Genomic DNA, 12,702 nt, shown 5'->3' with positions numbered 1-12,702 from the left:
ACTTTTTTCTTACCGTGCAGAACAGATACACTGAAACAAATTGACATGTACCGTTTACTGGATCCATCTTATAACATAGCAATGTCAGCAGATTTATTCATTCTATGTGATGATTGATAGATTCCATTGTATTATCACTTTAAAACTATGACTGCGATATGGAATGATTTCTATCGTAATTTCACATACTTTGTACTTGATAATACTTTGCTTCGAACGTGGTTAGCGATAGGTAAAAAGTATATGAATATTGTCTGATATATTTCATGGTGAAAAATTGATGATATGTCATGTTGATATATGTGGGAACAGACATCTAGAAAGTAATGGAAAATCATATAAGTTTGCATTATTAGAAAATTCAGTACAATATACCTGTTTTCATGATGAATATTGCTCACTAAAAGATATATCTTATAAGATAATCATGTATATTTTATTGAAGTTGCTTTTAACGATTTTTGACGTTTGTTGATATGTCGCGTGTAAACAGACATGTAGAAACTATTGGACTGTAATTTAACTTTGCAGTATAGGAAAACATGTATATCTCATATCTCATTGGAATAGCTTCCTTTGATTTTTGAGGTTTAAAGATTGTAAACAGATTTATCCCAATCATTATATAGTCATATAGATTTGCCTTTTAAGAAATCCAACAGCAAACATTTGTTTTGGCATGTTTTTCTGGGATGAATATCGCTCAAAATAAAATACATCTTACATGATTGCTCTTCATAAATTATTGAAACAATTTTCAACGATGTTATCGTACACTCATTAAAATTATTAGTTGATATTGTAAATATTGCTAACAACAATGATACTGTATTGAATAATCTTTGTTTGTTATTGTTTCATAAGATAAGGGGTTCCGGAAAAGAATGTATTGAGATTGAAAAAAAAATGATTCTACTGCAATATTTACTTTGCTGTGATTCTAATTGTAAGCCTTCTACACAGCTAATTCAGATTCCAGCCCTAGTACTCGAACTTCATGAAACAGTTCCATCAACTCTTATAATTTAGTCGTTGTTTTATTGCACACAGGCGCATTAAGAAAGATTTGAACAAACGACACCACCGAAACGGAACATAAACTTGTCAGTGCTATTTGTCTTCACTCTAGCAAAACGAGCATAAAGTTGCACTACATTCCATGTCGGGAGAGCTGTTCTTACTTCATGCTAATTGAACGAGCTCAATCTTGAAGTCAGCCGTGGCCCAGTGGAATCGAGCGCAGAAACCGAAAGCATCACACCTCAACAGTTCTTGATCGAATCCCAAATCAGCTACAATAAAAAAGGCACAACTGTGAAAGCTCCCACTGCCTTATGTTTATTTTTCGATTTATTTTTAGAAATCGATTAAATATATGTGTCAAAAGAAGAAGTAAATTTCATGTGATTTTCACATAAACTTTACTTCGATTGATTTATGACACATATATTATATTGTGGTGAAACGGAAAGCTTATGCTTATGGGTTTCAAATCCATTTCAGTTAATTATTATAATTTGACTGATTTTCATTTATCATATGACGATCACATAAAAGTTACCAAATTATCAGCATTGTAAATGTATCAGATATTCATATAGAATTTACCTGACACATTTTCAATCATATCATTTTCAATGGATTATCTTATAGCGCAAATTTATTAGATTTCCACATAACAGGAATATGTCAAATTGGTTCAGTGTAGGTAACTCAGAGCAAACGGTTTCATCTGAAACTGAGTTCATGATTTTCATGTTATTTTTGCTATTCCTTTCTATTTTCATTTCGCAGTGCACATGATGATTTTAAATCTTGTATAAATTGGTATAATTACCGTTAAAACATTTTTCTTACAGTACGCTCCTAATTGTCTGAACATGCAAAAATTAAATTTTCTTTTTTTTTCAATGCTTTGCCAAAACAATCATTTTTGACGTAATTCTAGCGGTTTTGTTTGAATACGTGAATAGGGTATTACTTTGCATAAAATCACTATTAGTATCATAATTGTTTGAACCAATTATAAACATATTTGATGGGATGTTGGTGAAATGTCTCGTTTTTAAATGTGGTGATTGCAAATGTGTTTGTGTAACAACTATGTATGTATGTACAACTATGCCACTTGCTGTTCTGACTCTGTATGATAATAATAAGGTTCGATGCCTCCGCCATTTACCCATTCATGATCAAGCAAATGGTGTATTTTTGTGTTCAATTCAACTACACAACAACGAAAACGCAAGTTTAAAGTCCACGCGCGGACAAAATGATATAGTTCAAAAGATCTGTCTGCAGGTTTGAGCCAAAAAGGAGTCTCAGAATTTTTGACTCATAAAACCTGCCGTAATACGTGATTTTATCATAAACCGTAAGTGGGGGTGACATTGGGACAAAAATAAAACATGTTTAGTTTTGAAAATATCTGGAATATATAGAAAATGATGACTAAATCATGTTGCTTGCACTCCTGAGGTAAAGCGTACATAAAATTATCATGTTGTTTTGTTTAAATCGTGTTCAAAAGTTAAGTGCCATAAATACCTTTAAAAAGCATTGTTTAAAATTGTCCATTGGTAATCACATATTTTAACACACTTTTATGTGGATAGACATGGATTAAACGTGATCCTTTTTCACATATTCGATGGACATTATGATCATTTCCAAGTGTACTCCTCATAGTTACATTGCATTTTCTTATTTTGAGATTTATGGTCAAATGTGTTTTTTTGGCCCAAAGTCACCCCTCATAAGGAATTTCAATGGTCCAGTTTTTATAGATTTTTATTAAAATGAAATTTTGATTTAAATCAACCATCTCTTCAACAGTCGTAAATATATTATTTATGAATAATTATTCGCATGCTTAAAACTAATTTCCTCGCTAAAATGTGAATTTGATAAGGAACGGAACTTAAAATTGTGTGTTTTTGGCACAATTTACCCCCCAAATTATAGTACTATCTTTTTTTTGCACGTTCATCAAGTGCACCAGCACAACTGTTGGAAGTTTAATAATTTGCGGGTCACGACTGCGTGTATTATTTGTAATTTACGTCATGTTAAATAGCCCAAAAATATTAACTATCAAAACAAAACTAAAATCTGACTCCATTGGCACCTTCTTGTGTGTAATATATAATTTCAAATACTTTTTGATGAATTTCTACTGATGTTTATTCCTTAAATTCATAAATCCACTAATAAGCTAAAGCTATACAAATATGCTAATAAAGATCATGTGTCAAATAAGCTGTGCATGCATAGCATAATTATAATCCGTTGCGTTTGGCTTTTCAATACTAGCAATCTTTAGTAAAAAATTAAATTAACGTGCTTTAATAAAACGGTAAAGTTTTCATTTGATTCACATGATCAAAATATTAGGATAGTACTTTACGATTCTTGTTGTCAATTATACCAGTACCAGCAATGCCAGATTGAAAGAAAAATATGAAATCCTAGTACACAACTAACCTTGGATTAAGCCAAAAGTAACATGACAACATTTATTTAATTATTTCATTGAATTATTCGATCAATAAATCAAAGACATTAAGCAAAGGAATGCATAAAAAAACTGGCAACAAGGTGCTACATATGAGATTTCTCCATAGGAGTAAAGAGTTAAGGAGCTCTCGTCAACGGTAATTCCTATGTCGAGTGTGATGTCCCACACAGAGAAAAAAAATTACCCTTAATTTAAGTTCTTTTTACTTAATTTTGGGTAATTTTGAGTTTTGCATCCCACTCTCACTTTTTGTTGTTGTCAAAAACGGAATAAGAAATTCGACTTTCTCATGACTATCGTTCAATAAGCTACTAGTGAGTATATGAGATATTCTCTAATTTGAGTCAATTGAACTTAATTTTGGGTAGAAAATACTCATGAGTAAGTAATTATTTTTGCCGTAGTCAAATGTAAACTACTATAAGCGGTTTACTCAAAATTAGCTTATTGAACGAAACATGGGAAATGAGTGAAAAGAACTTAATTTTGGGTAATTTTTCGGTTCCGTGCACTAACTGTTACCAGGAGGACTGAAAGAACAAAAGAGATGGCAAGTTACTATATGCTACATTACAGATAAGCTCGTATTCGCTTTCCCTCTCATAAATCGTAAACAATGGGGTCATCCATCGTGAATGGAACGATTTTTTTCTACGACGAAATGCATTATCATTTCACTTTTTCTGGACGACGGTTTTTACGCATAAAAAGTAAAAGAAGGAAGAGGTTTTGCTTTTCAACACAAACGCACACGGCCATGAGAAATGCCATTGGAGTAAAGATAGCTTCCCTGCCATTTCTTCGACATATCCTCTGACAACCCAAGATATTTTCACATCCTAAAGGTAGAGCGATCTGCATGTGTATTGAATATAGTTTTGAGAATTCAGGATGAATGAAACATGGGATATTTTTTAATTAAAGGGAATGTCGGCTTCGGCACTTCTTTCCTTTTATCGCCAGGGGAGTAAATGTAGTCTTAGAGTGTTAATTTTTTGCAGAAAAATGCATTGGAGCATGATGCCAATAAATACCCGCAGATGATAGTAGGTAAAGAAGTGCTGAATCCCATATTTCCCCTATTTTCTATCGTTAAACTTTGAACATTTTTTATTCCAAATGTGTTTTTGAATATCAAAGTGAACGGAATTATGATAATCATACTAGAATTAGCAGAAAATCATAAATACAGTTTTTCTTTGATGTGATTGCCTCACTCCACAATAAGCATTTTACTTATTCTCTGCTTGGATAGGAAGTGATCTGAGCATACAAAAATATTTTGGGTGGCTTGGCTTGAAATGTAAAATATTCTACGTAGAGTGATTCGTCACTAATGTCACTATTACTGTCACGACGAGACCCCCCGTCGCAACTCAACTGTGGCCGGCAGAGACAGACCGATCTACAATGGCCTGTCGGACGATCCTCTGGCAACGACGGGACAAAGGAGAAAAACGTAAACATCATTGGAACAATACGGTATTCAGAAATCGATCGTAGATGTTCAGTGATTTATTGAGTTCTATAAAAACTTAATATTCCTACAGTAAAAGTGTCTAACGTTAGTCTAGTTGATTATCCTAAAACTTAAACTAACTTACCTAGAGTAAATACAGTTACGTAAATTAATTAGAACGAAACCCATGCTAGTGATTAATGCTAATATGTGCTATCACGGGAATTGTTTACACCAGGTAACATGTGTATTCCTTTGGAATCGGTAGAAACCGAATTCTTACGCTGATTTATGCTTTAATTTAGGACATCTACTACATGGGTTAGAACTTCAACGCAACTAGAACATATTAAAGCTACTTATAACCATAATTAGATCGTAAGTAAATGAAATTATTATCGCTGTTACATAACCTAAATATGCCTATATGCAGTACAGTAAATTCCCAAATTAATACCCGTGAAGGCGTGATAGGATCCTAACATTTCCTAAGGTCACCAAAATTGTAAGTTTGCGAGGAATATTGAAGAGAAAAGATATAATAAATTGTTTATTTTAGCTTAAAGCTTACCGCACAACAAAATCGGTTTGCTCACTGGAGTTGGAAACTTACCCACAACATTCTTTAAGAATTTTGTACGTGGGTTGTCGGAATGGAAGGACATCACAACCAATCGACGTATCAATGCAAATCATGCGATCGTCCAAATTGGGCAGATACGCATATGGTTGCATGTGATCAGTGCCGTCAATGGGAGCACTTTATTTGTGCCGGCGTGACTCAAGCCGTGCAAAGACGTCCATACATTTGTAAGCAGTGCCAGGAGGAAAATGCAGCGTCCCTCCGAATACTGCGGCCACGTTCAAGAGGTAACCAGTCCACTAAAACGTCTGAAGGGAGGCCATCCAAGACGTCAGAGGTAAAAGTGTCTTCAGACAGAGGAAGTAAAGCGCAATCGGCTATCCGGAGCAACAGTACTAGGTCGTCGGCTGTACAGAAGCAGTTAGAACTGGCAGAGGAAGAGGCTAAACTAAAGGAACAAGAGCTCAAGGAGGAAGAAGAACTCCGACAACGCGAGCTCGAAGAAGCACAACGCCAGTTGGAGGAGAAGCGGAAGTTGCTGGACGAGGAGCTACGTTTGCGTCAGCTAAAGCTGGAAGTAGACAAAGCACATTTGCTGAAACAGCAGCTTATCCGCAGAGAGTCTTTGGAGAAGAGGACGGAGATCATGTTGCAGATTTCGGAACGTGGTAGTGTAGTGACTTCCATAGCAAGCTCACGAGAAAAAGTTACGGAATGGTTGAATGTTAATCAACCTTATGGGAAGACTGGTGGGAAGGAATTGGAACCACAAGATGGAAACAATTCCAGAATGGTCCCTCCGGCCCCAGAAGAGCTACTGCCCGAAGGAGTCTCTTCGATGTCAGTGAATGTACCCACTTGCCGTGGTACCCTTTCATCTATATCTCAACCAACTCACTCATGTACAGGAACATCACCTCGGAAAACCACAATCCCACCTCTAGAGATACCATCACTCATCGTTAGAGAACCTTTTCGTCGATACATATCAACCTCGGAACCTATTCCTCGAGAAAAATGGCCTCCTATCGGACCAGATCCGTATCACTCGCCGGTCTGTGGTCAACGCACTCAACACGATGATAATCCAGTTTCCATGACATCGTCACCGCGTCGCAGTCCATGGAACACCCCCTTACGACATAGTTCTCCGGTGGTCTCCGAACCAGTTGTTCCTCAACATACATCTCCAATGTTTCATCACCATTCGAGAGAAGATGGACATCGGGATTATCCGAGCCCTAACCATGGAATCAGTTACAATGGAGAGGTTTACAATCGGACCCCACGACAGCAAAGTCCACCGAGAGTTAGAAATCCTCCTTTTCCACGTGGTCCACCGTCGGTACGTTATCCACGGACTTTGATCAACCCGCCGATACCACGTGATCCTCCGATACCACGTGATCCTCCGATACCACAAGATCCTCCGATGCCACGTGATCCACCAGGTGCTCTTAGTTCTCAGCAAATAGCTGCCCGACAAGTGGTCGGAAAGGATTTACCCACTTTCAACGGAAACCCCGTGGACTGGCCGATGTTCATCAGCAGTTTTGAACAGTCTACGATTACTTGTGGATACTCCAATGCTGAAAACCTCGTTCGTCTACAACGGTGTCTCGTTGGACATGCTCGAGATGCAGTACGAAGCAGACTTCTGCTGCCAGCCAGCGTGCCACAAGTAATGAACACTCTACGAACACTTTATGGACGCCCGGAACTACTCATCAGGTCTCTGCTCGAAACTATCCGCAGGACACCAGGCCCTAGACATGACCGGCCCGAATCGATCCTCGAATTTGGACTGGCAGTTCAAAACTTTGTTGATCATCTCCAAGCAGCGCAGCAAGTAGACCATCTTTCGAACCCGATGCTCATGCAGGAACTGGTAGAGAAGTTGCCAGGACCAATGAGGATGGATTGGGCTGCATTTAAGAGCCAACGACTTCGAGTAACTGTTCTGACGTTTGGGGAGTTCATGGAAAGATTGGTAAAGGCGGCCAGCGAAGTGAGTTTCGAGCTTCCTGGGTATCAGAAAATCCCGAGAAATGAGAAGCAGCGGTCAAAGGAGAGGGCAATGGTTCAAACCCACTCTTCCGGTAATTCTGCCGGCTTCAAGCAGCTCAGTGCAATCGGAAATCCACGCAAATCAGCTCGAACATGCTGTTCTTGTAGTCATGAAGGCCATAAGATAGCCGAATGTGTAAAATTCAAGCAGCTAGGTATGGAGGAACGATGGAAACTAGTAACGGACAAAGGCTTGTGCAGGACGTGCTTGAACAACCACGGAAAATGGCCGTGCAAGTCATGGAAAGGATGTGGAATAGAAGGGTGCCGTTTGAAACATCACACACTCCTCCACTCCAATTCCAATCCCGCCTCGTCATCGCATTCCGTGAACATTTCGTCGAATCAACTCTCATCTAACGAACATCAACCACTATTCCGGATTCTACCGGTAGTTTTATACGGAAAGGAGAAAAGCATAACTATTTTCGCGTTCATCGACGAAGGCTCACAAATCACTCTTCTGGAGGAAAACGTTGCGAAGGACCTTGGCGTTGTGGGCCCTACGAAACCACTCACCCTACAGTGGACAGGAAACATGACACGCAAGGAGCCGCGGTCTCAGCAAATCAACTTTGAGATAGCGGGGAAAAACAGTAGTGCTCGTTACGATCTTTGCCAGGCACGTGCAGTGAGCTGTCTGGTTCTACCTTCTCAACGCCTGAACTACCGTGACATGAGTCAACGATTTCCTTACCTCAAAGGCCTGCCACTAGAGGATCACGATCTAGTCCAACCAAAATTACTGATCGGACTAGACAATCTTCGACTTGGAGTTCCACCGAAACTACGCGAGGGAGGTCCCCAGGATCCAATAGCCGCTAAGTGTCGTCTCGGCTGGGGAATATATGGGTGTTCATCAAAGCAATCAGCACCAAGGGCTTCAGTCAACTTCCACACTGCTGCTGCGCCCGATGCGGACTACATGCTGAACGAACAACTGAGAGATTTCTTCACGATGGAAAACTGTGGAGTATCCACTACCTCAGAAAAACTAGAATCTGAGGATAACAGGAGAGCAAGAAGATTGCTAAACGAGACCACACGGCGTACATCATGCGGATTTGAAACGGGTTTACTGTGGAAAGTCGACGCACGAGAGTTCCCGGATACCTATCCCATGGCCATCCGTCGAATGAAGTCCTTGGAAAAGAAGCTGCAGAAAGAACCATCATTGATGCAGCGAGTTCAGGAGCAGATAACGGAATTTGAGTGTAAAGGATACATCCACAAGGCCAGTGCAACAGAAATTGCTGAAATAGACTCGCGAAACACTTGGTTCCTTCCGCTAGGTGTAGTCATCAGCCCGAAAAAACCAGGAAAGATCCGGCTCATTTGGGATGCTGCTGCGAAAGTCGATGGGACTTCGTTCAACTCACACCTTTTGAAAGGCCCGGACCTCCTCACTTCTCTGCCTAAGGTCTTGAGTGGTTTTCGCTTGTTTCCGGTTGCTGCATCCGGAGATATCAGGGAGATGTTTCTGCAAATCAAGCTACAATCTAAGGATCGCAAAGCGCAGATGTTTGTATTCCGCAACAGTCCTGATCAACCATTGAAAATCTACGTCATCAACGTTACTATGTTTGGGTCTACTTGTTCTCCAGCTTCAGCACAGTTCGTGAAGAACTTGAACGCTGAAGAATTCGCTCAGCAGTATCCCCGTGCAGCTTCCGCCATCAAGGACCATCACTACGTGGACGACTACTTGGACAGCTTCAGGTCGATCCACGAAGCGATCGAAGTGGTAAACGAAGTGAAGCTTGTCCATTCAAAAGGTGGATTCGAAATACGAAATTTCCTATCCAATGAAGAAGAAGTGCTGAGGGAAATCGGAGTAGCGGATGCAGAAGTCTCGAAGGATCTCTCTCTTATACGGGCGGAAACAACTGAATCCGTGCTCGGCATGAGGTGGATTCCCAAAGAAGACGTCTTCACCTATACCTTTGCAATGCGAAATGACTTGCAACCAATCCTCAACGAAGCCCACATCCCAACAAAACGCGAAGTACTGAAAGTCGTCATGAGTTTATTTGATCCAATGGGTTTTGTATCCTACTTCCTAGTGCATGGAAAGGTGCTGATGCAGAACATCTGGGCAACAGGAATCGATTGGGATGAAGCGGTGAACGAGGAACTGTACGATCGTTGGCGACATTGGATTGGTTATTTTCCCCAGCTGGATACCTTGCGAATTCCACGGTGCTACTTTCAAACGCCATTTCCGGACAATTTCGATCAGCTAGAGCTCCATGTATTCGTCGATGCCAGTGATTCTGCTACGCTTGTGTAGCGTACTACCGGCTTCCAACTCAATCCGGCATACAGGTGGCCTTCATTAGCGCAAAGACGAAGGTTGCACCTCTCAAGGTTCTTTCAATCCCTCGTCTAGAATTGAAGGCTGCTGTCCTTGGAATCAACCTTCTTGAGGCTATCCAAGGTTATCACACCTATCCCATAAGTCGACGAGTTTTTTGGAGTGACTCCAGTACAGTACTAGCCTGGATTCGATCAGACCACCGTCGTTACAACAAATTCGTTGCCGTTCGCATCGGTGAAATTCTCACAGCAACTGATGCACGCGAGTGGCGATGGGTCCCCTCTGAAATGAACACTGCCGACCTCGCTACCAAATGGAAGAATGGCCCCAACTTCCTACCAACTAATCCATGGTTTTGTGGTCCGGCGTTTCTTCACCAACCTGAGGAATGCTGGCCTCAACCATCCCAGGCCAGTCCAACTAAAGAAGAACTTCGATCAAGTCACACTCATTACACAGCTCCTCAGTTAATTGACGTATCCAGATTCAGCCGGTGGACGACGCTACAGCGAACAATGGCTTTCGTGTTCCGATTCATCAACAACCTGCGCCGTAAAAGATGTGGATCCAAGCTGGAACTGGGCGTCTTCGATCAGCACGAATTAAAACGTTCAGAAGAAGCACTATGGAAGGTAGCCCAAGCTGAAGCCTTCCCAGAAGAAATCACCATTCTTTCTGGGTCACAAGGGTCTCCCGAAGCGCGACACGACCGTGTTGCCAAGTCAAGTTCGATCTACAAGAACTGGCCATATCTCGACGAGCGTGGGATACTTCGGATGCGTGGTCGAATCGGTGTCGCATCCTTTGCACCGACCGAAGCTAAGTACCCCGCCATCCTTCCCAGGCAACACCTAATTACGTTTCTTCTTACAGACTGGTACCACCGCCGTTTCCGCCACGCCAACCGAGAGACCGTAACCAACGAAATGCGTCAACGTTTCGAAATCGCCAAGCTTCGTGCTCTGATCGCGAAGGTGTCGAAGACCTGCATGATTTGTCGACTGAGAAAAGCCATGCCCAGTCCTCCCGCAATGTCACCGCTTCCGAAAGCCAGGCTACAACCGTTCGTCCGACCATTTACCTACGTCGGATTGGATTACTTCGGACCTGTAATGGTGAAAGTAGGTAGAAGTCAGGTGAAAAGATGGGTAGCCCTATTTACCTGCCTCACTATTCGTGCCGTGCACTTGGAGGTCGTGCACAGTTTATCGACGGAATCGTGCATCATGGCAGTGCGCCGTTTCATCGCACGTCGTGGTTCCCCTGCTGAGTTCTACTCGGACAACGGAACATGTTTTCAAGGCGCTAGCAGAGAGCTAAAAAGGGAAGAAGTACAGGCAAGGAACAACGCTCTAGCTACTACGTTCACGAATGCGAATACTCAATGGAGATTCATTCCACCAGCGGCTCCACATATGGGTGGAGCGTGGGAGCGTCTAGTTCGATCGGTGAAAGTGGCAATGGGAGCCGTAGCTGACGCTCCTCGCAGACCAAGTGATGAAGTCCTGGAAACGATTCTCGTAGAAACCGAAGCGATGATCAACACGCGACCGCTCACCTACATCCCACTCGAATCGGCAGACCAAGAAGCTCTAACGCCTAACCACTTTCTGCTGGGATCTTCCAATGGTGACAAGATCCGGCCGGACGAACCTATTAATAGCCCGGCGGTCCTGCGTAGCAGTTGGAAGCTAGCACAGGCCATCACCAACGAGTTCTGGTCAAGATGGGTGAAGGAGTATCTGCCAGTGATAACACGAAGAGGAAAATGGTTCGAAGAAGTTCGGGACATAGCAATCGGTGATCTGGTGTTGGTAGTGAGTGGAACGGTGAGGGACCAGTGGACTCGAGGACGAGTGGAAGAAGTTATTCCTGGACGGGATGGACGAGTCCGTCAGGCCCTAGTCCGGACAGCATCTGGAGTACTGCGACGACCAGCAGTGAAACTAGCGGTTCTCGACGTTTCGGAGAGTAGTAAACCTGATCAAGGAGATCCAGTGCATCAGGAGCATCACCAGGGTTTACGGGTGGCGGAATGTCACGACGAGACCCCCCGTCGCAACTCAACTGTGGCCGGCAGAGACAGACCGATCTACAATGGCCTGTCGGACGATCCTCTGGCAACGACGGGACAAAGGAGAAAAACGTAAACATCATTGGAACAATACGGTATTCAGAAATCGATCGTAGATGTTCAGTGATTTATTGAGTTCTATAAAAACTTAATATTCCTACAGTAAAAGTGTCTAACGTTAGTCTAGTTGATTATCCTAAAACTTAAACTAACTTACCTAGAGTAAATACAGTTACGTAAACTAATTAGAACGAAACCCATGCTAGTGATTAATGCTAATATGTGCTATCACGGGAATTGTTTACACCAGGTAACATGTGTATTCCTTTGGAATCGGTAGAAACCGAATTCTTACGCTGATTTATGCTTTAATTTAGGACATCTACTACATGGGTTAGAACTTCAACGCAACTAGAACATATTAAAGCTACTTATAACCATAATTAGATCGTAAGTAAATGAAATTATTATCGCTGTTACATAACCTAAATATGCCTATATGCAGTACAGTAAATTCCCAAATTAATACCCGTGAAGGCGTGATAGGATCCTAACATTTCCTAAGGTCACCAAAATTGTAAGTTTGCGAGGAATATTGAAGAGAAAAGATATAATAAATTGTTTATTTTAGCTTAAAGCTTACCGCACAACAAAATCGGTTTGCTCACTGGAGTTGGAAACTTAC

General features: G+C 41.5%; 1 protein-coding gene across 5 annotated transcripts; it reads left to right on the top strand.

The window, feature by feature from the left end:
* The first annotated feature begins 9,926 nt into the window (after positions 1-9,926).
* On the top strand, positions 9,927-12,702 carry LOC135703806 (uncharacterized). Of its 5 annotated transcripts, none has more exons than XM_065225134.1 (3): positions 9,927-12,467; positions 12,523-12,594; positions 12,649-12,702. In XM_065225134.1, exon 1 carries the CDS (start codon positions 10,231-10,233, stop codon positions 12,091-12,093), a length of 1,863 nt encoding a protein of 620 aa, XP_065081206.1. In that variant the 5' UTR covers positions 9,927-10,230; the 3' UTR covers positions 12,094-12,467; positions 12,523-12,594; positions 12,649-12,702. The 5 variants fall into 5 exon arrangements, with proteins under 5 accessions (XP_065081206.1, XP_065081207.1, XP_065081202.1 ...); XM_065225135.1 differs by having other exon boundaries at positions 9,927-12,327; positions 12,395-12,467; positions 12,523-12,687; XM_065225130.1 differs by having other exon boundaries at positions 9,927-12,594.

The sequence above is a fragment of the Ochlerotatus camptorhynchus genome, unplaced genomic scaffold, assembly GCF_037179485.1.
Source record: "Ochlerotatus camptorhynchus isolate MF236.1 unplaced genomic scaffold, CSIRO-AGI_Acam_v1.1 ptg000222l, whole genome shotgun sequence".
In the NCBI taxonomy this organism is placed as follows: Eukaryota; Metazoa; Arthropoda; class Insecta; order Diptera; family Culicidae; genus Ochlerotatus; species Ochlerotatus camptorhynchus.
Note: the sequence above shows the minus strand (reverse complement) of the source record. Positions and strands in the feature narration are given on the sequence as shown.

What these genes read in the sequence shown, in the direction of transcription:
- LOC135703806 (XM_065225134.1), top strand. Translation starts at nt 10,231, where the DNA reads ATGAACACTGCCGACCTCGCTACCAAATGGAAGAATGGCCCCAACTTC.